This window comes from Heteronotia binoei, chromosome 13 (genome assembly GCF_032191835.1).
Source record: "Heteronotia binoei isolate CCM8104 ecotype False Entrance Well chromosome 13, APGP_CSIRO_Hbin_v1, whole genome shotgun sequence".
In the NCBI taxonomy this organism is placed as follows: domain Eukaryota; kingdom Metazoa; phylum Chordata; class Lepidosauria; order Squamata; family Gekkonidae; genus Heteronotia; species Heteronotia binoei.
In genome coordinates, this window is record NC_083235.1 from 48491045 (window position 1) to 48516765 (window position 25721).

The window sequence follows — 25721 nt, forward strand, 5'->3', positions numbered from 1 at the left end:
CTAACAAGTGCTATAACAAAATTCATAAAACTAGCTTTAGCCTTATTAATAATCAACTATAAGTGCCGTGTTAATAGAATTAATGAAACTGTGTGAAATGTAGCCCAAATTTCCTAAGTGTGCAGCGTTAATAGGATTAAGTATAAAAACATATTCAATTATTTAAAAATCCAAAGATAAATGGTATATCAACCATCAGGTTATAACATTTTATGTATTATTAATGGTTCTAGTCCGAAGCAAAAGTTTATGTAATACCAAATTAAAGTGCTTAAAGTTCAGGTTGCATCAGATGTGTGTAAGTCTTCAGTAGCAGTAGGGAAGGCACACAGGTCTTCTTCGCCTTACGACAGCTTAAAGTTCAGTTTTTCAAGTAACAACTTTCCCGTCAAAATATCTGAGGCTTTATACAACATACTTCCCTTGTACACCAAAATATCAAAGACAGGGCTCCACCGAAATTTTATGTTGGCAATGTACAACTTGGATGCAAAAAACTTTAAAGTCTTTTTTCTAACGCTTCTGCTGATAGATCCAGTAGCACTAGCACTTTTTCACCTTCATAGTGAATGAGCCCCGACTCTGGGCTTCTCTTAATATTTTCTCCCTAGTCTTGGGATAAATAAATTGCTCCAAGATGTCTCTTGGCCTTCCTTTGTGCGCCACTGTCAACGGTCCAAGTCTCATAGCCTTAGCTATGGCTGAAGTCGCACCACCTTCCTGTTTAAACACCCTTGCTAGCCACTGGGAAAGAAACATAGCCACGTCCAAATTCTTTGTGCCTTTCTTAATCCCCCTAAATTTTAAATTCAGGGCTCTCCATCGGTTTTCAAGGGTAAGTACACGCATGTTCAGCACAGATTCCTTGGCCTTCAAATTTTTTAACTCTGCCTGCATGCACAGAGAGATTTCTGCAGTGCACTCCGCCATTTTCGACGTTACTTCTAATTCAGTTACCACATCAATCCGTTTATTAACTGGCGCCAATAAGCCATCCACTGATTTTTTAAAATAAATGTGAATGTCCTGCCTCAGTAAATTCAGGTCTCTACAACAGATAGGGCCATCATCCCCATCAGGCTGGGGAGTATCGGCAGAGTTTTGTCCGGGTGCCATTTTAGGATCTATAGAGGGGGAACGGATTGGCTGAGAAGGAGAAGATCCCGACGAAAAAAAGTCTCATACCGACTGAGAAGCCTCTGCCACAGCTTTCACTTTAGCTCTGCTTTTAGCTTTAGCTTTCGTCCTGAGAGGTTTTCCCATTGGTAAGGAAAGTTTTTATGTCCACGAAGTAGCCGAAGCGCCGAGAGTTAAAAGAGAGAGATATGGAGCTTTACAGAAACGTGTCCGCCATTGCTTAGTGATGCCCCGCCCCCCGGTAAAACATAGTTTAATAGTGAATGCCTTTTGAATTGTAAATGTACATGAGATACAGTAGATCAGCCTGTAAAAAGGCATCAATACACTTCTATGTGACTAAAGTCTGTGGGTTTCATAAATCTCTTTATTTAGCCTTAGTAGAGGTTCATTTGCAAGCACAAACGAAGCAATCCTGAGGGCTGCTTGTGGTGGCCAACTGCCAGTGTAATAGTGGCACCATTAGTCTGCTCTCTAAAGTGTTTCATCAGGCAGCAGCCAGCAGGAAAAAGAGGCTGTGGATGGGTTTTAGTGGTCATAACCACATCAGTGTCCCAGCAACTGCGTCGTATTATCCCATACAGGTGTTGTGTTAAAGTGGCAGGGCTGTGACAGACAGGGCAGACAGACCCAAACTGGCTGGCAGGCACAGGGACTGAGTTCAGCATTTGTCACAGCCCAGGGATGGGAAAGGGTGTGGCCAGGAATGTTGGCTCTATGTGGATGAGCATCCCATTGGCAAAGGCCTCTTCCTCTCTGGCTCCTGGAGCTGATTCCTGGATGCCCTCTGCACCGACTGTCTCTCCCCCCCTCCCCAGTACCTCTCTTGATACTCTTGCAATGGCATTCCCACTTTGAGAGCCTCCTACATGGGGAAAGGGCAACTGTCCGCTAATGATGGTGGTTTAGGAAGACTGAGGACATCGGGGGAGTGGCCCCCATGTAGGGATGAGGTGGGTGGTAGGACCTCTTATAGTAACTGCACAACACCTTGATCCTGTGGCCACCCACTACCATGGTATCACCACCTGCATCAGCTTCACGCAGACCCTCTGTCACTGTTTCTTCATAAGGGATGCCTTGGGTTATGAGAGCCTGCACTTGGTCCTGAGTGGGGTGGAATGAATCATTCCAGCATTTCAAGGATAACAGCTCCATTGTGGTGGCATGTCCTAGAGCAGAGAAACTCTCTGGTGCCATGTGCAAGAAAGCATGGTGACATATGGTGGCTGAGCTGGTCCCGGCATTCTCTAGGATTACTCTCGCATGCACTACTGCTAACCTATATAGCATAGCCTTCTCATCCTCAGTCTTGTTAGGTTAGCGATAGCCACCATTGGCAGGGGAGGGCGGGATATAAGAATAAATTTTTTATTATTATTATTATTATTATTATTATTATTATTATTATTATTATTATTATTATTATAATAATAATATTTTCTGGTGCCAACATTTTGTGATTGGCCCAGCTCCTCTTAGCCCAGCTCTGTCCTGTTCTGCTCCAACATGTCATACAGTGTTTTAGAATCCCAGAAACTAACTGAAAAGGTAGATCATTGAACACTCATATGCATAGGAGGTGATACATGGTTCTCCTCAGTGCCATAGTATTTTTCAGGTTCTGTATTCTTACATTGGAAGGGGGAAGGTAAGAACATCTGCTCCACTGATGGGAATCCTTTCCATCAATGGAAGTGATATGTGGAATCCATGTGGTGGAGTGCCTTGGTGCAGTAATGGAAATGCTTGGAATAACAGGAAGATGTTGAAATGTGCATCTTTCTTGCTCCTTAAATTACAGCCTGCCTCATCCCAGAGGCATAGAAGGGCAGCTATATGTTAAAATGAAAACATGTTCTTGGTACATGGAGAATTTGTTGGATCCTAAGGTGGCTTTCTGTTAGCAGAAGACATTGTTCACCAGAGCAGAAGTGTCTGTGATTTTTGGTGGCTTTTCCGCTCAAAGTCCAGCCGTCCTTATGCAGCATCACACACTGTTCTCAAGAGTTTCCCATCCCAAAGAAGCAGCTTTTGAGGGTAGCATGGGAGTTTGTGGCAGAGGGGGAGGCAAGAAGTGCATCAGAATACATGGGTCTGTGAATGGATTAGAGTTCACAGATTTTAGGATCTAACCTGATTGGGGGGTGGGGGGAAGGCACAGGAATTTACTATGCATGGAGTCAGTTGGTAGCTCATGTATATGTATTGTTGTTTGAGCTAACACATGTTTGAAACCTTCTTGATTCATTATTAGGATTTCTGTTGCTGAGTCATGGCAGACAGAAGACCAGAGAAGTCATGTGAACAAGCATGTGAATCACTCAAACAACAGGATTATGAAGTGGCGGTGAAGCACTGCACAGAGGCGCTCTTTTCCCTCAGCCAGTATCCTCCCACTTGCTTCCCAGAAGCATGTCAGGCTGAAATCAACCGCATCAAAATTGAAAGTCTTCTCTATAGAATTGCTTCTTCTTTGCAACTTGTGAGTGTGTTCACAATTGAACTGAATGTAAAATATAGTCTGATTTTTATTATACATTTGAAAGGAGAGATAGCTACAAAACAAATAATTCTTTGTGGGTTTATATGTTTACCACTTGGCTTTATAATTAGAGTGGCTACTGTACTTGCTTCTCATGTTCTTAGCTTTCTTAGCTGCCCTGTTTTGGGAAGTAAAAGATCCCACTCTAGTTCCTCTTCTTTGGTCTGCCTATTTAAAACAGTAGTTATGTTGTGCCTTTGAGGGATGGCTATTAGTTCAGAGAGGTAGATTAGTTACTTTGCTGTATTATTGGTCTAATGCAGCAGTTCTCACACTTTAGCAGCCTCAGGACACCCAACTTTTTGTTGATTGATTAATTGCAGACTGCCAATCTTCTCTTATTGGTGCTCATTGGAAATTAAAGTGAAAACCAGTTCACTTATATATTGTGAGTAACTATGATGACTGTATCTCCTTAGTGCCTTTCAACTAAGGATTCTAGGGCAAAGCTATTGCTTCCCAGCAGCAAATCAGCAAGTGTTCTAGCTAGTGCTGTCAAGTAATCTGGGAGCTAGATGAGTGCAGGAAATGACTGATCTGTGAACTCCTGCCCTTTGAAAGGGGAGGAGGCTGATTTTGTCCCTTTCCCCTGAGACAGAGTTTTTGTTCCATTCCTTAAAAACTGAGAGGGCTCTACTTTCATGTTAGGTGGATAGACATGAGAAGAATGTGCCCTCTGTTCATATAGAAAACTTGTAGGCACTCTTTAGCACCCTTTCAGTCATTCCTAGATCCTAGCTTGAGAAACATTGGAGAAATGATTGCTGGATTAGTGATGATGTTCTTATTGAGAAATAGCATGGACATGTTGAAGTTATTGAAGGGAGGCTGTAGGAAGCTGTCTGCCTAGCCTATAGGTACAAAATTAATCTCAAAACTGGCTGCATACAACAATTTACATTGCTTAGGCAACTAATGTTTAGGTCTGTAATGGGAGAAAGTATTTAAAGCATCCATTAGTTACTTATCAAATGGCAGTAAACATATGATAAACTTAAAAAAACACAGCTTACGAGTGCTTCTTCTAAAAGAAGTGATTTTACTCTATAGCTTGTACGCCCTCATCACATCAGCACAGCCAGGGACAATCACCTATAGGGCCAGTCAGGCAAGAATGAGCTGGCATCCCGAGGGTCCAGGCCCCACTGGTGGAGTTGCTTTCCATCCCATAGCAGTATCCTCACCAGCCTGCTTGCTTCTTGCCCAGCCCAGTGATGGTGGAGCTGGACACTGCACCACCATGTGATTTTTTTTAATGTTGATAATGGCCAAATAATCTGCCATGATGGTGATGGAAATTGACACCTCCCCCCCTCCTATACAACAATTCATTTTTACTCTACATTCTGTGTGCTCTCATTGTAGCCCCACCCAATAGCAAGTTGGCTGCTCTTCCTTCTCCATAGCCAGTTCCCTGAGCTGTCATGCTTTCCATTCCATAGCAGTATCCTAGAGCAGGGGTGGCCAAACTTGCCTAACAACAGATGTTTGGGAGCCGTAAGTCATGACCATCAGATGTTTGAGGGAGGGAAAGAAGGAAAATAAATTGGGGAGGGAGACATGGAAAGAAAGCAACTTGAACTTTAAGTGTGTTATCCAAGCTGCCAGCTGGCTTGGTTTGGAGAAATGATTTAAAGAGACAAATGCCTTCTCCAAGTGAGCGGATGGAGCGGTGGGAGCTTCAAGAGCCATACAATATTTGTGAAAGAGCCAGATGCAGCTCCTGAGCCACAGTTTGGCCACCCTTGTGCTAGAGAGAGAGTGAAAAAGCAGAGAAGGAATTAAAGGGCATACAGACTTCCCTGCTGTAGGTGCCTACTCAAGTCTCTGCTGGTTGGCTTCAGAGTACGCTATGCAGTTAGGTTTGGTAACTGACTTTGAGAAAACTGTCCTCACTCTTTAACATAGGCTTATTAGTTTGATCTGAAGCAAATACCAGGTGACTTGATTTACCTCCACATGCCATGAAATTCTTCATGTGTTTGTTTCCACCTATTGTGCTTCTGTTTAAAAGTACAGGATGTTTTTTTCTCCAGGCCAGTTGAGCAAAGTGCCTTTTACTTGCCTCATTGCATTCTGCTGAGCAGCAATGTTAGACTCGATCTGAGAAGCCTCAGTACCATGATAATTATGTATCAAGGTTGTGAAGATGCAAGGTTTCTGTGTTTGAAGTTTGGTCAACAAATGTTTCTGAAAGATGGGTGTTGGGGGCAGTTATGTATTAAATGGACCTCAAGGTAGTTGCACAGATAAGAAGAGTAGTATATTTAATACTAGTATCCATATCTTTAGTATTATTGTATATGTGTGGTTGGTCGGTCGGGTGAGATGCAGAGCATACAATAGTCATTGTTTTAGTTGATGGGTTCCCTGTGATTGTGTTTTCCTGTAAGCCATAGGGCAAGTATGCCTGTCAAAATGTAATCACCATGGAATAATTTCTTAAAGACACTTTGTATGAAATACCATTCATCCAAATATAACAAACACCAATAGTGCATGTTTCCGTAAACCTCCATCTCAGTGGGACATGTGAGTCTAAGTTCTTCAGGCCCTTAGAGCTTCTGTTGGAGTTTAATTTTGGGGGGGGGGAACAGTTTTAGGGGCATTTTTGCTGTAAAATGTAATATTCTGATTATAAAAATGTGCTCAGAGTAATTTCTCCTTAAGCAAGTGAGAAGCAAAGTTTGACGTGTTTTAGTCATAGCTGCTGTTTCTAATAATTAATCTTTGCTTTTTGCAGAAAAACTATGGAAAAGCTGATGAAGACTGTAGGCATGGTATGCAGGTTTAATTACTACTTACATTCTATAGCAATATTATCTGTTGTCCCAGTATCCAAGTGTCAGGGAATCAGTGGGCTGACCCAGACTGGTGTTAATATGTGTGTGTATGTAGTGTATTATGAAAATAAGACAATTTAATGAAAATATAGCCAACAGATTAGCATAGATCAAACAGCAATCAAAACGAAAAAAGCTAGCTATGGGTGCTAATAGACGAGCGTTTTAAGCCGCCCTGGGGATGGGAGGCAGGTGAACTAAAAAATCATATCCACATGCGCGCATTTGCCTCCCGTCCCCGTCTGAATCACAGCCCTCCTGGGACTGGATTGAAGCCACCTTAGAAAGGCACCAATTACAAAGTGGTGCCTAAATTTCAAGGCGGTTTGGAGGCGCTTCCTGGCCGTTTGGATGGCCGGAGAGCACCTGGGGAGTGGCTGGGAGGCGCATGAGAGCTCCGGAGACTCCTCCGGGGCGCATGCAGCCTGTCCCTTTTTCAGGGGCAGGCCGCATGCTGTCTGGAGGCTTCTGGTTCACTCCCTTTCCGGCCAGCTCTCTTTGGGGTGGCTTCATGCTGTCCCAAGCTGGCCATCTGTAATCACCCTTTACGTACCTAACACTCTTTAGGAGCTGTGTTAAGCTGCACAAACTTACGTCCAGATGAAGGCCTCTAATAAGTGTAGTCTATGGTCTCAGCAATTGCAAAGCATAGAATTAGGTCTGCAGTCCATGAATATTTCAGCTGGTTAACCTCTGGAGTCATATAGCAAGTATAGTTTTTGGCCCTCCAAGTCAGATGCAGATGACATCCAATTGCATCACATCTCCAGGAGAAAATGCTAGAAAATTACATGATTGCTCCTGGTCTTCCCTCCTCCCATCATTGAAGACACACTTTCATGGGAAGTTAATTGTCCACTTCCACTGTGACCTTGAAGATGATAAGGTACTGGGCAGGTAGAGAAACTAATTAGTAACACCTGCAAGGAAAACCAGGCCCATTATTATACACATTAACCCTTGTGGAAAGGCAAGATGGAATTTGCCTTACACCAAGTGAAGACTTGAGATAACAGCGTGAGTTTAACTAGTTTATTTAAATGTATTCAAATCTGCTGATCTGCATCATCAGTTAATTATTTAATTCAGGGCAGGCTGCACTAGACAGCCTGTTCATGGCTGCCTTTGTTCTGGCAAATTCACCCTGGCTCCAGGTTTGCTGGCCTTGTTTATCCTTGCCCACACAAAGTGCCGAGAGGTGAACAGCCCCATCCCCCTATCCTGATACACTGTTAAGCCACTACCAGGTTTGGGAAGATGTTGCTCAGCACCAAAGGCTCTCTTTCCCAAGCTGCATCCACACTGTCCAGCAAGTAATGGTCTGTATGACATGCTCTCTACCACATCTGATGGCTCAGAGTGCTCACCACTTTTCCTTATCTAAGTGAGCAACCCACCTTATTCCTGCCAAACAAGGGGGTTAGTTTTCCTTAACACCCCTTGTCCCATTTGTGAACTACAACTTCACGCAGGCCCTGACGTAGATCAGCTAAGTTCATGGGTCACTTTGTGGTTCAGCAGTGAACCCTGAACTGAACCACAAACCCTGAACCCAACCACAAAAATGCAGTTCATGCCCATCTGTAGCCAAGAGTATTTTCATGATTATGGAATTTTAGAATGTCTGGTATTCTGATTTTGTATTTAGCTTTTAGAGTCACACCCTGATTTAGCAAAATAACAAAGGTAGTTAAATTTATATATTTAGGTACCTTATCCTCTAGATAACTGTGGAGTCCTTTATTATTACTTTTCTGAATGGAGATATATGAGCAAACTGACTTCAAATAATATGTACATTTAAGTTGACTTTGCATTTCTTGTGGTGCTAAAAGAGGCCAGATTTCATGTGATTCTTCTCCTGCAGTTTTCTGATTTGGAAATGGTTGTCACGAAATGTAAAATATATTGAGATATTTGGGCTTATTTATACAGAACTGTCCTGATGAAATTGTCTGCAAGCTTTTAATTGCAAGATTGATTACAATGAAATATAAATGCACAGACATTTAAATTGATAAGGGCCAATTTCAATTGCTGTGATTCTTTTATTTTAGATTGTTTTAGTTATAGCATGTTACTATGATAAAATATTTCATCTCCTACTACCAACAAATGGCATTTTTTTTGTTTATTAAACTGTATTATGCTTCAGTGCATCAGAAATTTCTTTGTGGTTTTGGTAGCATGCATATAATTTTAAATTTAATAGGTCGGTTAATTAAAAGACAGATTATCAATCAGTTACATTCCTTTAATTGACGTCTTATAGATAGTAAATGGTAGCTTAAATCTACTCGTCTGTCAGTGGAAGACATGTGTGTTTTCTGTGGTTGCCCTTTGCCAGCTCTCTTTTGACCCCTATGAAAATGATACCTGAGGTTGAAGGAACCAGCTTGTACAAAAAGCCATGTAAATACACACCCTCCTCCCTTGTAAAAAAAGCATGCCTCCAACTGAGGGGAGAGGGGAAGTGGTGATTTCAGCTCCACCCACTGGTCAGTACAACTTTTGGTTTACTGCTCCGGAAATAATTTTTACCGGTGCTGGGGAAGGAGAATGTGGAGAAAATTTACATCTGCCTGTGACTTCTGCTGATGGTTGGATCCAAACCTATAGGAGAACTGATGTACCTCTGAAATCACGCTGAGGACCATTTAACATTATGTTACCAGAAGAGGGCCGTATTGATACATCATCTGTGGAAAAGTAGTTTGATACAATATTAACTACTTTAATTTTAACTCCTCTGTTACTCTGTTTTTCTTTCTTTATTACAAAGTGTGTGTCCCTCCCACTCTGATATTGAAGATCTATGAATCTCTTTTGTAACCTTCCTTTATTTGCTGTGCCCATAACAGAGCATGTGCTCAGTTCTCTCTCTAGTCATACACTGTTTTGTTTTCACCTTCCCCTCTCATACAGGGTTTGCATGCTTATTGATTTTATCATTCCCACTCCTGCTCTCTTTTTCTGTTTTTCCTCCCACAGGCCATTCTGCAGCTCCTTTTCACGGTTGCACTCTTCCCCCCCCCCCCCTAGTCCCTGATTGATGTGTTCTTATATGAGAACATCTTATGCCATTGTAAATCCCAAATGTACTTCAAATAGGTTCCTTAAAATACTGTCAATGGCCAGCACATTTCAAGGGTTAATCCAATTAATGGGGGGGGGGGGAGTTAAGTCAAAATAACTGATTCTATAAATGTTGGTGTTAAACTAAACGAAGCTGATTTTGCCAAATTTGCTAGCTGCTTTTCAAGAATTGTAAAGCAGTATGCAACAAGAAATTCTATAATAAGACTATTAAAGGACATTAAAAGTTTAAAACCAAAAAATTGGGGGATACTGAACTGTGGAGGAGTGGGAGTAGCAAAAGGGACTCTTGAAGTTTTTGCTTCATCTGAAGCCCTACTTGAAGTGAAAGAATACACTGCCTGTGCACATTCAGAGAGGGTCTTTACTCTCCTTTTAGAGCAGGCACTGGGGAAGAGGGCAGTACTGAAAAGGATTTGAGCTGCTGCTTTCCTTCTCTAAGGCCTGGTATGACACGTGAGAAAACTCTCTTCTCTAGGTTTTCTGTGAGTCATGGTGGGAGAAAAGGAAAGGTAACAGAAAGCATAGCTGTTAACGCTAGCTATATTCACTGGCTTTTGGAGAGGTGGCATTTAAAAAACCCTGATTGATTGTACCTTCTTTATTGAAACTGATCCCTTAGCCTATTATACCATCTAACTGGCCTCCCAGCAATGATTGCCACTTCAATTGGGGCCAATACTGTTGACATCTTTGGGCAACTTAGGCTGCCCATGATAATTATGCCTCATGTGCTCATACCATCCATGCCGTCTTAAATAATTAATTTTAATTTATTGGCTTAATTGTTTTAACTATTCGGATGTTTTACTGTTGGTTCTAATGTTTTAGCTTGTTGAAATCTGCCCTGAGCCCTTCATGGAAAAGGGCGGGCTATAAATGTACAGAAATAAATAAAATAAATTCAAATTTTGACCATCACCTCCTCTAAATGTAAGCATTGAAAGGTCAAACTGATTTTAGCAGGAGAGTTTAATTGTGAACTTTGACTGGATGATGCTGTATGTTTTTTATGTAAATATGTTGTGATTATTAATTGGGAGAAGGACTGATCAAGGAAGGCCAAAACAGTGCTTTGCTGCATTTAACCCTTCACTTCAACATTTGTTCTTACGTTTGCTCATATTGCTGATGTTGCGAATTCCGTTTTTAAATGACCAAGAACAGGGAATTCATGTTCTGACTTAATTCTTTATTGAATTTTGTATGATCAATTTAAGACAGTGGATATTTTAAAAATAGCTTACAACACTGATTTCATTAGGCCTGTTTTGAAATAAATAGATTGCTGCCAACTGTGTTTAGGTGAAATTTACCGGGAATGTACTCTGCACATGTTTTATTGAAATGAATACAAATTATATGAATTAATTTCAGTTGTATAGTGAATGTGCCCTTTGTGGCAACAGGAATCATGTGGGAAAAGGGTTTGTCTCTCTGGAGTACATTGCTATGTTTACAATCAAAGGAGAGCTAGAAAGTGTGATATAGATTAGAAGGAACAAAGGGAAAGTGGAGAGTAGAAGAAGCATTTTACATTCATTAGTGATTGTAATTTTTATTTCTTTAAAGCAAGGAAAACTTTGGGTGAGTTAAACTTCTGCTGTATTGTGGCAAGTAATGGAATTTGTTTTTATTTCAGTACTGGGAGAGGGACTGGCCAAGGAAGATCACGCTTTCCGTGCAGTGCTTTGCTGTATGCATCTTAAAGGGAAGCTGCAGATTGTATCTAATGCTCTTTCTAAATCACTGATGGGCGAATCACTGGTAAGTGATAACCCTACTTTTTACTGCTGAACCAAGGTGTTTAGGTCAGCAGACATAAAAAGCAGAAGGCAAAAATGCCACCAGAGTTGTTGTATATTTGTTATATAACTGAAATAATATGGATCATTGTTCCATTAATGTACCAGTAAAACTTCTCTTTTTGTCACAGATGGTTTATCTATGGTCTTTGAAATATTACCTTTGATAAGAAGGGGCTGGCAATCATGCAGGTCTAGGTTTTACATTAGAAATCAGCTTGTATTGCCTATTTTGTGTGGTAAGGAAAAAATGTTGAGGTGAGGGAGGATACCTGGAAGTTTGAGCCTCTCATACTGAATGTATCGTTAATGTTAGTCTGGGTGGGCCTCGATTCTAAACAGGTGAGGTTTAAGCTGTCCTTGATTTTCAGTGTAGTCAGCTGCTTCACTGTAACTAATTATATTTAAGGTTTCACTGAAGACATTTTCATGGTTAGGAGAAGCATTTTCCGAGAAAAATATATGGGATCGCCTGCAAAAGAGCAAGCATATGTCATGAATTCTTCCTCTGAATTTCTGATATTGACTATTTCTATGCCATAGAAAGTTTTCCTTGGTGTGTGATTTAAAGAGAGAAATTGTACTTTTTTATTTTTGAACATATCAGCTTGGATGACTGCCAGCTTTTCTCCCTGTGTATTTGTACCCTATCATAAACTGCCTTATAGTGCCACCAAACATGTGAGTTTGTAACATGTAAAGACAGTTCAATACTGTCTTTAAAAAATGCCACTAAGAATGGGACTAATACTTCTCAACCTTGTAAAAACTGGATAGAAAAAGTTCTTTCAGTTTATATTTATAATACTAAAGGACTAATGAGCATTGTGTGATGATGATGTTCTTTCTTGCCAGAATGGAATGGTAACTAAAGATCTGACAAGGCTGAAAACGCTTCTGGTTGAAACAGAGGTAAAATATGCACAATACTAGAAAAAAATATCCTGTATATGATGCTGAGTTTTATTAAGATGCTTTAACTGGCTTTTAAAAACTACAGTAAAGAATGCTTAGGGTTTGTTTTGGGTTTGTTTTGAAGAGACATAAGAAAGTTGAGAGCTGGCTTTTTGGTGGATTTTAACAGGGTAGATGTTAGAGAAATTTTTTAAAATTTCTTTGTCTAATAGTACTTATCCACTGTGGGCCTCTCATGCCATAAAGAACTTCTGCTTGCATTGATATATGCAACAGAATATTTTAATTTTGTGCAAGATTTTTTTTTTTTTGGCCATCAAGTCACAGCTTTATGGTGACCCCACGGGGTTTCCAAGACAAGAGACATTCAGAGGTGGTTTGTCGTTGCTTGCCTCTGTGTCAGAATCCTGGTATTTCTTGGTGGTCTCACTCCCAAATACTGACTATAACCAACCCTGCTTAGCTTCAGAAATCTGACAAGATCAGGCTGGTCTGGGTTATCCAAGTCAGGGTTTGTTCACGAATACATGGATGCAATTGTTGCTGAATCTAATAAAATCCAATACAGGCCAAGTAAATGTCTAAAATGCAATCTTATGCAATTACTTCAGTCTAAGGTTGTGGATTTCAATTGTGTAACATGGCACAGGAGTGCACTATTTTTCTAAGTTTGCAACTTCAAGGCTGAGATTCAAAGAAAGTTCATATCATGAGAGTAGATGAGTGAATGGGAGAGCCAATTTTCACCTCTCTGCAGCACCTTATGCCTTATTAACAGCTGCTCTGGACACTTTCCGGGTCTTTAGGATGGGTTTTCAATTATAGGAAGTGGGATGTGGTAGAAAGGAGGACCTGGAAAAGCTCCACAGTACACAGAGACATAGAGTTGGAAGGTACCTCAAAGGTCATATAGTCTAACCCCCAGCACAACACAGGAAATTCGCAACTATCCCCCCCCAAATTCTGCTCTATGCCCAGAGAAAGGCAAAAAATCTTCAGGATCCCTGGGCCAATATGGCCTAGAGGAAGATCTTGTCCTGAGCCCAAAGTGATGATTGGCATTACCCTGGGAATGCAAGAAAGGGCCACAAGAGCTGAGCTCTGATTCATCCCTTCCTGCCCTCACCATCTACCTGAATTCACAGAATCAGCATTGCTGTCAGATGGCTATCTAGTCTCTGCTAAAAAACATCCAAAGAAGGAGAGCCCACCACCTCCTTAGGAAGCCTGTTTGAGTGAGGAACTGCTGTAATTGTCAGGAAGTTCTTCCTAATGTACAGCTGAAAACTCTTTTGATTAAATTTCAATCCATTGGTTCTGGTCCAGCCTTCTGGGGCAACAGAAAACAACTCTGCTCCATCCTGTATATGCCAGCCCTTCAGATATTTGAAAATGGCTATCATATCACCTCTTAGTTGTCCCTTCTCCAGCTCCTTAAACCTTTTCTGATAGGACTGCAGAATATTTGCCATCTTAATTGTCCTCCTCTGTACATGTTCCAGCTTGCCAACATCTTTCTTAAACTGTAGTGGCCAAAACTGAACACAGTATTCCAAGTGAGGTTTAATCAGAGCAGAGTAAACTGATACTTTGTATAATCTGGACAGTATACTTCTGTTGATACGGCCCAAAATTGGATTTGCCTTTTTTAGCTACCACATCACACTGCTGACTTAAGTTCAGTGTATGGTCTACTAAGATTCTTAGATCCTTTTTGTATAGTACTGCCAAGACAAGTCTCCCCCATCCTATAATTAGGTATTTGATTTTTTTTTGCATAAATGCAGAAATTTGCACTTATCTCATTTTAGCCCAGTATTCCAGCCTGTCAGGACCATCCTGTATTTTGATTTTGTCTTCTGCTGTATTTGCCAGTTTAGTATCACTTGGAAATTTAATGAACATTCCCTCTGTTCCTTCATCCAAGTAATTTAAAAAATGTTGAACAACACAGGGCCCAGGACAAGATCCCTAAGGCACTCCATTTGTCACTCCTCTCCAAGAGGATAAGGAGCCATCAACAAGCACTCTTTGGGTGCGATCTGTCACCAGTTGCAAATCCACCTGTCACCCGTTGCAAATAGGATCCAAACCACATTTTTACCAACTTGTCAACAATAATATCATGTGGAACCTTATAAAAAGCCTACTGAAATCAAGACAGTATATCCACAGCATTCCCCTGATTCAGAAAGGTAGTAACTGTCAAAAAGGAGATACAGTTAGTCTAACATGACTTGTTCATGAGGAACATCTTTCTCTTTAAATCCAGGTTTTAGTTTGTTATTTAAAAAACTACCCATTTAATGCAGAAAAGTATACGTTGCTTTTCAGAAAATTAATTGTTGTTTCATCAGTGACACTGAGGGAAGAGTGTATACTTAATATCCTCTTTATATTTTGATTTAACTAGTGTTTGGGACTATATTTGAAATAAAATTAGATGTGTGTAAATATATCAAATGGAAAGAGAAACAATCTCACCCCACTGTCTATATATATCAATAAGAAAAATATAATGCTGTAAATAAATATATTTTATAACTATAAACTCATTTTTATGTGTCTTAATAAATATCAGATCACAATCCCATCTTGTCAAGACAACAGTGTGTATGTAACACATAAGTGCATAAGCATTAAAACTCCATATTTGAACTGTCTCCAGTTCAGTCACACAAGCGATAAATCATGACACAACATATAGAATAATAATGATAGGGTGCTACCCAATGGATAATTGGTTACTATATAGCCCGTTTCAGACAAAAGTCCTTTATCAAGCGTCTGCTTTGTAACAGTATTGGAGAAAAACACCAAAACGACTATGGAATATTAATGAAACTACTACGGTATAAATACTCTATCAGTGATTAGTATTCTTCACAAATATTTAGATTGAGACAGCCGCAAAAACATTCAAAAGCAATAATAATATCAACACAGTTCAAATACTAAATATTATAAAGTTCATACACCTCTCTAATCTACATTCAATACTCCTTAGTCCATTCAGTGTACAAACGTCATCCCCATTCAAACTTTCAAAGCTTCACAGACGATACGCCCACTCCTGTGGGTAGAATTAAAGTGCTAGTGCTATAATTGACTCAGTTGTAAAAAAGTTCTGCTTCGTTCTTAAAAATATTTGTTACTCTTCAAGGTTGTATTCTTTAACTTCAGTTGTTTCACAAAATTAATTCAAGCAAAGGTGGGAATCATATGAGCCTCTGATGGGAACGCTAGCATGTGTTACCGTTTCCAGTCTGCCTTTTTCGAAGAGGCATTTACCCACACGTCTCTTTTTAATGGAGTATTCACACACACACTAGTCACGGATAAATGCTCTCCAACATTTGCACTGTGTTGTTATTATTGCTTTTGAATGTTTATTGTGGCTGTCTCAATCTAAATATTTATGAAGAATACTAATCCCTGATAGAGTATTTATATTGTAGTAGTTTCATTAATATTCCATGGTCATTTTGGTGTTTTTCTACTATATTCTGTGGAAATCTAGGGTCATCTTGTAACAGTATTGGTCAATGAACTCACTGCTTTGCTGGTTCTTGAATAACTTTTCTGCTCTAATTCTTGAGATATGAAGACCTTATGTAGAGTTCAAAATTTGCCATTTTCACCATGGTGTCTATGATTCTTACAAGTGCATACATCGTGGAATGCTGCTCCTGGAATTTTTTTTTGTCTGTACCAAAGAAAAATGCTATCATTATTTATGTTTGGTCATGATTTATTGCTTTCATGACTAGAGTGGAGATAATTCAGATATGGAGCTTTAATGCTCATGCGATACACATTGTTGTCTTGGCAAGATGGGATTGTGATTTGATATTAAGACACACAGAAATGAATTTATAATCATTAAATATATTTACAATATTATAAAAATATTTTTCTTACTGATACATATAGACATAGTGGGCAGAGGTTGTTTCTCTCATTATGGTTGATTTTTCCTCCTTGCTGTCTCATTTTTCTGAGAGCTATTTGTGTAAAGATATAGGTGCTGCAATTAAGCATTGTTTGTTTTTAATGAGTATTGAGTAGCCTATTGGCTTTAAGAAACTATATTTAAAATCTTACGTTGTTTGAATCATGTATTAAAAATTCTTTTAATTGCAGGCAGCAGCTGGCAAAGTACCCTCTGTATATCATGTAGAAGATTTGGAAGAAGGTAAATAAAACAGGTTTTTAAAATGTTGAAGGAGAAGTTATGCTTGTCTACCAAGATATTGCTTAAGCCATCTTCCCCCCACCTCCATTTTTTATGTCTGAGAAAACAATGATAGGGATAAGAAATCAATTATAGTGTCCATTACTTGAAGTGTTGTCATGAAACAACAATGTTTGCTTGCAGGGAATAGTAAGAATTACTTTGATCAGGCCCTGGATCTTCCCACTGAGATTTTTATCAATTTAAAAGTTAATATTATGAAATATAATGACCCCCAAATGTAATGTCTGTATAGAATGTCTTAACTTAAGATGCTTGAACTGTCCTTTGGTGATTGAGAATAGGCGTACAGTCTTTAATATCCCATGCTAATCTGCTGAACCTGGGCTTCTGAGCTGTTGACCCCTTCCCCCTTTCTGGCACTGCCGTCTTGGGAAGAAAAAACAGTAGGGAAAGTCCTGGTTGTAAAATGGCTCCTGATTATAGTGGCTCTTAATTATAGCAACTTTATTTGTTAAGCTATCTTTCATAAAATTCTATTTGACAGAAGTTGACACTGAGGCAAAGGAGCATTTACTTTCCTCAGCCTGGCAAGTAGAGTAACTAATAGACTGTCTTCAGCCTTGGAACCAAGTATTTGGTCTGATTTTGAATAGCACTAATGCATCAGGAATTGTAAAATATTGGCAACCAGAAAAATAACCTGCCCATTATAATTGCACTGCAGGATCTCAGGATGGCTGGCAATTTCGGCCCCCACCAAGGGGAGTTACAAGTAGTGAGGAGTACACATTATGCAAAAGGTAAAGCGATGCATTTTTTCCAATAATTTGTAATATGTCTTGATAGAGTTAAAGTTTAATTAAAATTCAAATACATCATTAAGAGAGCAAGGCATAAAACTGAAGTACATGTAGCAGTGGAGAACATCAATAATATTCAGCATTTGTCAGTATCCAAATAAGATTTTTATGTATTATTTTTAACAATCTGTTCCTCTGGCATTTAACAAGCAGTCATTGATTGGTGGGGACAAATTACTAAACAGGGCATCCTAAATCTTAGATTCAGAAACAATGCTAAACATAAGTTATTTTAATTTTTTTTTAAAAAACCCTGTAACTCTATGTACATTTTCATTCTTCCGCTATAACTGTTAATTTATGAAGGCCTAGATCTCACTGAAGCCTGTATATTAGTGTATGTATACTGTTTGTGTGTGTTAAGTGCCATCAAGTAACTTCTGATTTATGGGGACCCTATGAATTATGTCGGCCTAAAAGCTGTGTAATTCCCCACTAGTCATTACTGTTGTCTTCTTGTTATTCAGCTGTAATCCTGTTTTGGTAATTTATGCTTTAATCCCTTCATCAGTAGTAGTTTGAAGTGTTCACTGTTTTCTGCCATTGTTATGGTGTCATCTGTGTATCTCAGATTGTTAATGTTCCTTCCACCAAGTTTCATTCCACCTTCATCTAAATCTAATCCAGGTTTCTTTATGATATATTCTGCATATAAATTAAAGGGGTGGGGAGATAAAACAATCATTGAATGACACCTTTGCCAATTAGAAACCATTCTGTTTCTCCATATTTTGTCCTAACAGTGTCTTCTTGATTCCTTATGATCTGCAATGAATATAGATTGAAGAGACAGGGAGATAAAATAATTGCTACCTGACACCTTTGCCAGTGGGCAACCACTCTGTTTCTCCATGTTCCGTTCCAACAGTACCCTCTTGTCTGAAGTACAGATGCTGTGGCACACCCATTTCTTTAAAACTAACCATACTTTTTCATGATCCACACAGTCAAAAGATTTGCTGTAATATAGGAAACACGAGCTGATGTTCTTAGGAAATTCTTTTGTATGCTCCAGTAACCAATGTAACTTCACAGTATGATCTCTAGTCCCTCTTTTGTATGCTCCAGTAACCAATGTAACTTCACAGTATGACCTCTAGTGCCTCTTCCTTTTCTGAATCTAGTTTGAATATCTGGCATTTCTTGTTCTGCTTTTAGTAACAATCTTTGTTGTAAGATCTTGAGCATTCCATTACTAACATTAATGCTAATAATTTACCAACTAATTAATGCTAATAACTATACTAACATTAATGCTATTAATAACATAAATACTAATAATTAATGCTATGGGCTGATAATTGCTGCAGCCTTTGATGTTTCCTTTTTCTGAATTGGAATATAGATTGAGTGTTCCTATTCTGTGGACCATTGTTTTGTTTTCCGTATTTGTTGGCATATCCTTGCTAAAATTTTGATGGACTTTGTTTCCGTGGCTTGGAATATCTCTGTTGATATCTCATCTAGTCCTGCTGATTTGTTTCTTCCAGTTGCTATCAGTACAGCTTTTAGTTCACATTCTAAAAATGTAGATTATTCTTCAAAAGATTATTCTTGGAAGGAATCTGTCATTCTTTCATCTGTTTTCTATAGTTCTTCAGTGTATTGTTCGCATCGTGTATTTATTTTGTCCTGTTCACTTAATGTTTTCAATGCTTATCTTTCAGTATGCCTATCTGTGCTTTAAAGTTCCCTTTGGTTTCATGAGTCTTGTGGAACAGATCTCTCTTTTTTGTTCTCTTCTGTTTCTTTGCTCTGGTTATTTTAATAGCTTTTTTTGCCTTTAAGTGCCAGTCACTGGAACAGTGTATTTAATCTTCTGCTTCTCTTTCTGTCATCTTTTACTTTTGCTTCTCATATCTCTTTAGCAATTTTAAGAGTTTTTTTATCAGCTGTCCATCGAGGCTTTTCATTACTTTTGGCTACAGGAATAGTATTTGCACATTCTTTCTTGATGATATCTCTGGTTTCAACCCTTAGTTCTTCTGACTCATGTTCACCTGAACTTGGTAATGCAAATCTGTTCTATATATGGTTTATAAACTCTTCAGAAATCTTGCTTAGGTTGTATTTTGTTACTGTGACTGCTTGGATGGTTTTCTTCAGCTTTATTCTAATTTTCATTATTAACAATTCATGATCTGCACCACAATTGGCCCCTGGCCTTGTTTTATCAGAGAGAATAGAGCTTGTCCATCTTCTGCTTCCATTATGTAATTTATTTGATATCTGTGTTTGCCATTGGAGGTTAGAGATTATACCTATATTTCTGTGGCTCAGAACTCTTATTCAAGAATAGATTTATTCCTGGTCTCATCTTATTGTCAAGATACGTTGCCAGAATAAATATAGAACCCATGGCATATGCATTCTATGCCACTACATTTGTGGAAATAAAATTTAGCAATCCTCAAAAAAACTCTTGGAGTCTGGATGTTGATATTTTGCAAAATCCTAACATGAAGTTAAAACTTTAATCTGAACATTGTGAATATTATTTTTAAATCAATATGTCCCTGATAACTTTATCAAAAGCTGACAAGACATATTTTAAAGGGATGGAAATTAGTGCTTCAGCCAGTCTAAATAAAGATATAAAGAAAAAGAGAATAAAATGTCTAGATCTGATTTAAAACGTTTAGATCTGATTACTGACTAAACACACACAAAAACTCCGAATCTGGAAGTTTATAGAAGACTATTAAATTCTAGAAGTAAACAGAATGAACTAGATGTGAGTAAAATAGACAAATTGATGTTATTTACTAAACAGCAGTGTTGTGATTTTGGAAATTAAGCTGGGAAATTACTGTAGCCTGTCTGTCTGTCTATCCTTTAAAAATTTATTGTTTGCAAAATCCAAATAAAGCCAAAATTGATAGATTTTGGGTGGAAATTAGTGTTCATAGGTTGTCCGATAATGATATTTCTCTGGAACCTTTAGCAATTAAAATTAGAGAATCTGAGAAGATAGCAGCCTTTAAATTTGGTTCTTATCATTATAAAATTAAGCTTTTTGCAGACAATATTGTATTTTTAAAAATCTAATGTGGTAACCTCTAGGCTAGAGCAGAAAAACAAACCCCTACTTTAAAGCAGCTGGTTAAAAGTTGACTATCGAAGACTGATTCTTCTTTGGTGAAAATGAGCAGTTTTGCCTCCTCGGAACTGGCTATCTAATGTCAATTTAAAATCTAGACTAGTTACCTGTTTAGGTATTAAAATTGGTCATGGATTTGTAAAGCTATGGAAAGTGTTCAAGGGTGTTATAGCAGACATTAAGAATTCATTAGCTCTTCGAGCCCTGACCTTCATAGCCCAGGCAAACCTGATCTTGTCGGATCTCAGAAGCTAAGCAGAACTGACCCTGGCAGGTACTTGGAAAGGAGACCTCCAAGCTAAACATGTCAACTGTTTATTGAGTTTAGAGTTTTATTGAGCATCGTTTTACAGTCCACCCTATAAAACGATGCTTATGCTATGTCCTTGATACTTAAAATGCTGCTTTGGATGATTTTCTAGGTAACAAATACTATAGATGTAATATTTCTCCCTCCCTCCCACACACACATTTTTTTTTCATTCAACACATTCAAAGTATATTACTATGCAGTTCTGCTTCTTTTAATCAGTATATTGGTAAATTGTTTAAAAGCAAAGGTTGTAGTTAAATATCTTTAATAAGTCACATGCCTGATATCTGAATATAGTGTAAGCAATCAGCAGTATATCCAGAAGCACAGGATGTGACCCCAACTCATTTATATGGTGTAGTCCTACTACAGTCCGTGGTGCTGCTCTGGAACCAGTGGGCCATATACTGAGGTCCTTGCAATAAGCATTTGTAAAAATTACTATCATTATATAAGAGAATTAGAGGAAACCATGTTGATATTTGATTTGGAAGGTGTTTCTGTAGTATATTACGCACAATATGAGCCTGAAATAAACAGAAAGGACCACATGGTGTCACTGTCACTCCAGAAAACATAAGTGGAACAATCGCATGCTGGGCTCCCTGTATATTTGACACATCTACTTGAAATTACAACTTTTAGAACAGTGGTGTAAAATAATACATGCATCAAGTGGACAAATGCAGGACATCTTTTGCAGAGAAAAAAATAAAACTATATTTTGCCTGCCTCTTAAGAGTGCTGTCCCTATATGTTCAGAGCATATTTTTGAATAAACAGTGTATTATGGTCAGGATCCAAGGACCTACTTTGAAGTGTAGACTTTGTGCTTTAACAGAACTTGTTTTGGCAAGTCTGTTAGTATCAAAAGCCAGGCACAAGGGTGTTTTCAAAATATCAAAGCCCAAATCCATCTTGGATATGTGCAGCTAGTTGTGTCTTTCTGAATTCCCTATTATACTTAGTTGGCAAGTCCAAAGTTCAAACGCCAATTCTTCAACTTTGCATTTGGAAAGTATTCTTAATTGGAAACTGTAAGGGATAATTTGCCTTTCCTATTTTGTGTAGATTTTTAGAGCAAGGGATCTGCCGGTATGGTGCACAGTGTACTTCAGCACATTCCCAGGAAGAGCTAACAGAATGGCAGAAACGATATGCTTGTCGCTTGATAAGATTAAAACAACAAAAGGAAAATGAACAGTGTTTGGGAAGTTACATGGAATCCTTGATTGAAAAATGGATGAATTCATTATCTCCTGAGAAAGTGGTAAGAAAAACCATACAATTTTAGATTGTTATTTGCTAGACCTGGTTGAATGATGTAATTCTCGAAGTACCATTGAAAAATTTAACACTATGTTTCTTTTGGAAATAATGCTGCTAAACAATCCTGATCTTTGTTTACACTGTTGGGAACCTTAATATTTTATTGAAGTGATTGAGATTTCACCCTGATATTGAGTCACTGCTCAGTAATGTGCCAAATAACTTGATACCTAAAAAGATGTCTCTGTTTCTATAATGCAATAGGAGTGTATTCAGAGAATGAATACTTGATGGAAAGTAACAATTATTGTTCCTGCCAATATCATTTTGGTCAGCAATTTTAGGTTTTTATAATAATAATAATAATAAATTTTATTTATATCCCGCCCTCCCCACCTCGGCAGGCTCAGGGCGGCTAACAACATTTTATAAAAACATACAATAGTAGATAAAAGCCTTTAGATTTAACAATATAAAACATTAAAACATTAAACTTAATAACATTAAACCAATCCAATAAGTACAGTTATTCAGCGGTATAGATCTTCAACCTGCATTGGCGGATCCTTAATTACCGATCTTCTTAGCAGTCCAAGTATGCAAGTTTAAAAAGGGCTTTTTGCACTTTCTATCCATCCAGTCTCCCATCTTAATGTTCATGATTACTTAGAAGAATTATGGTGAATCCCAGTAGATTCAGATGAGCACATAGTAAATAAGATGTGGCCAGCTCAGCTTACTAATGACATACAAGAGTTTTCAGTCTAGTTGTTGCTAAATAAGTTTAATATACTACAGATTTTATGTGCTGGAATTAACCTATTCAGTTTTTATACAAATGTATCCTTATGTTTAATGGTCTTTGACGGCAAATAAAGCTTTAATTCACAAGTTTAATGTTGTTGTTGTTGTTCAGTCGCACAGTTGAGTGCAACTCTTGGCGACCCCATGGACAAAGTCACGCCAGGCCCTCCTGTCTTCCACCTCCCTCCGTATAATAGATGGAGTAAGAAAAGGACATAGAAATTGTTGACTGAAATGACAGATCAATAGAAACCTGAAACATGTATTCCTGATGATGATTTAATTAGAAGTACTGGAATTTCTCAAAATGACCTTTTATCTTAGCAGACCTTTTAAAAATTATAATTGTTTCTGTTGAAATTATCTTTAACAGTTTAAGAACCAATAACAGTTTCACATTGCACATACTACCTTTTTATTCTTTAGTAAACCTTTTGTCTTTTGGTGGTCATGCCAGTACTCGCTGAGTTTGTCTAGGTGCATGGCAGAAAACTTCTATGTCCTTGATAATACAATTTAAATTATATCTTTTTGGTATTTGCTGTAGTGCAGATTACCATGAATGTAAGAAGCTCCCTTCACCATGGACAATGGGGCCATTATATTTATTGTTTTAATCAGAGAGTAAAGGTCCCAACCCAGAGGCCCCTGTAGAGTTCTTGAGGCCTCTGAGGTATCTCCCATTTTTTGTAGAAGGGATAGTTAAGGAGGAAGCAAAGTGCAGGTCTCTCACTCTTTTAAGCTCCTATAATCCTAGAAGGACTGAAAGATACTCAGGAGGTACTAACTTGTGTTCTATAGTTACGTCCAGGTTCTTTAATGAGAATAGTGCCCAGGGATGGCAGTGTATCACAGGGTCTTTCATTTCCTGGTTGGGGAAGTGCTGTGGGAAAGGGGCTGTCAGAATTTGGCTCCCTTGTGCAAGAGCTGCACTCTGCTTTCTCTAGATAACTCTGTCGATGTTGTATGATCTCCCACTTCTGATGGGTGTGAATAGCCCCCCTTCTAGTTGGAGGTGGGCCCTCTGCTGGTAAACTCAGTCTATGCTCAACTGGCTGCCCATTGAGTACTGGATCTGCTTCAGGATTTTAGTTTTAACGTTTAAAGCCTTACGCAGCCTGGGACCAACATACCTGTGGGACCGTCTCCTCCCATATATGCCTGGGAGGTCATTACGTTCGGCCTCCTAACATCTGTTGGCCATCCGCAGCCCAAGAGATGCCCACCTTGCCTCAATTAGGGCCAGGGCTTTTTCAGTCCTAGCCCTGACCTGGTGAAATCGGCTCCTTACCTGACTTATTAGCCTTCCTTAGGGCCTGTAAAATGGAGCTGTTCTGCCAGGCTTTTAGTTGAGACTGCGGGCATTTATTCTTATTCTGGTTGGCCTCCCCTGGTGGAATCAGCTCCCTGTCTGATTTATTAGTCTTCCGTAGGGCCTGTAAAATGGAGCTGTTGCGCCAGGCTTTTAGTTGAGGCTGCAGGTCTATTCTTGATCTGGTTGGCCTCCCCTGCTGGCACTGTCATCTGTGTACAAAATGGAATAATATCTGCCATCTCTATGGGTTAACATCTTATAATGATGTGAGACAGCTAGGCTGGGCAATATGTGATGATATGGAGCATTTTCTGAGTGCTGTTGAGTTGTTTGTTTATAAAATGTTTTTATTGTATTTTATTGTTTTATCATATGTTGTACTCTGCCCTGAACCCTATGGGGGATATACTAAAATAAATAAATAACTATGCTGGCTCAGAATTCAACAATGCATGTAGATATATTTTTAAAAATAGTGAGCTTTTAGTACTGATTCAGCGGGAATGAAGCTAATATAAGATAATGATGTAGGCAATGTTGTTTCAAATTCATGGTGTGAGAACTCTCTCTGTGATCTGTTTTGTTCACACACACGCACACAAAACACAGATCAAATTACAATTGCATTGATGGTTTTTATTATTGAAATTTTAAAGATATACTTTCAACCCATTCGTTCATATCCTATGGGATATCTACTGTTAACTCTTTTCCTCTAGCTTAGTGAATGCCTTGATGGAGTAAAAGTAGAACATAATCCTGAACTGTCAGTTACTGTCACCACCAAAAAATCACAACAGACATGGATATTTGCTCTCACTTGTAAGGTAAGGATCCTGTTTCTTTTTACTGTTTAAGATTCTGTAGTACTTCTGGAACTATGTATTCACAGATTTTCACTTTAATATTTCCAGCTATTTCTCTTTTTCAAATTTGAGTACTCTATAAAAAACCTGCAAATTCATTGAGCAGCAGACTATCCATGTCCATGTTTGTTGACTGTTGTGAGCTATAAAAAGTATATGCTGCTTGCAAAATCCCATCTTTTGTCTTGGACTTTGAATTGATTTATCAGTTGTTGGGGGTTTTTTGCTGAAGGCAGAGACAGGACTGGAGAAGGAAAACTCAGATTTTGGACTGCTGGGTTTCTGTAGAAGAGTGGGAAAAACAGCTGAGACCTGACATAGACTACTTCCCAAGAGTGTGAATTTAGGAAATTCAAGTTCAGATTCACTTCCAGTCATAAACTTACTTATGTGCCCTGCATTAGCGAGTATCTCAGCATTTGCCATGTCATCTTTAAAATGTGGTTAATAATACTGTTCCACTTTACAGGGTGGTTGTTCTTGTCCACCTAACAAAGAAGAATTCTGGAAACCCTTGCATTTTAAAATTTAAACCCTGGAGTTTCGTGGAGTCAGAGTGATCATATTCTGTGATAGGATATTCGTATTGTTACATTTGCAATGTAAAGTTCATGTAATAGTTTAGATTTACAAAAATAAAAAATCCTATTATTGA

General features: G+C 38.6%; 1 protein-coding gene across 2 annotated transcripts in view; it reads left to right on the forward strand.

The window, feature by feature from the left end:
- The window catches only part of HELZ (helicase with zinc finger), a 236220-nt gene that overhangs the window by 31606 nt on the left and 178893 nt on the right, over positions 1 to 25721 (forward strand). For both annotated transcript variants that reach the window (XM_060252939.1, XM_060252940.1), the window contains exons 2-9: positions 3395 to 3622; positions 6426 to 6462; positions 11264 to 11388; positions 12282 to 12338; positions 16485 to 16536; positions 17264 to 17339; positions 21884 to 22082; positions 24920 to 25027. In XM_060252939.1, the coding sequence (XP_060108922.1) occupies positions 3413 to 3622; positions 6426 to 6462; positions 11264 to 11388; positions 12282 to 12338; positions 16485 to 16536; positions 17264 to 17339; positions 21884 to 22082; positions 24920 to 25027 (864 nt within the window). In that variant the 5' untranslated portion in view covers positions 3395 to 3412. The remainder of the gene's footprint in view (positions 1 to 3394; positions 3623 to 6425; positions 6463 to 11263; positions 11389 to 12281; positions 12339 to 16484; positions 16537 to 17263; positions 17340 to 21883; positions 22083 to 24919; positions 25028 to 25721) is intronic.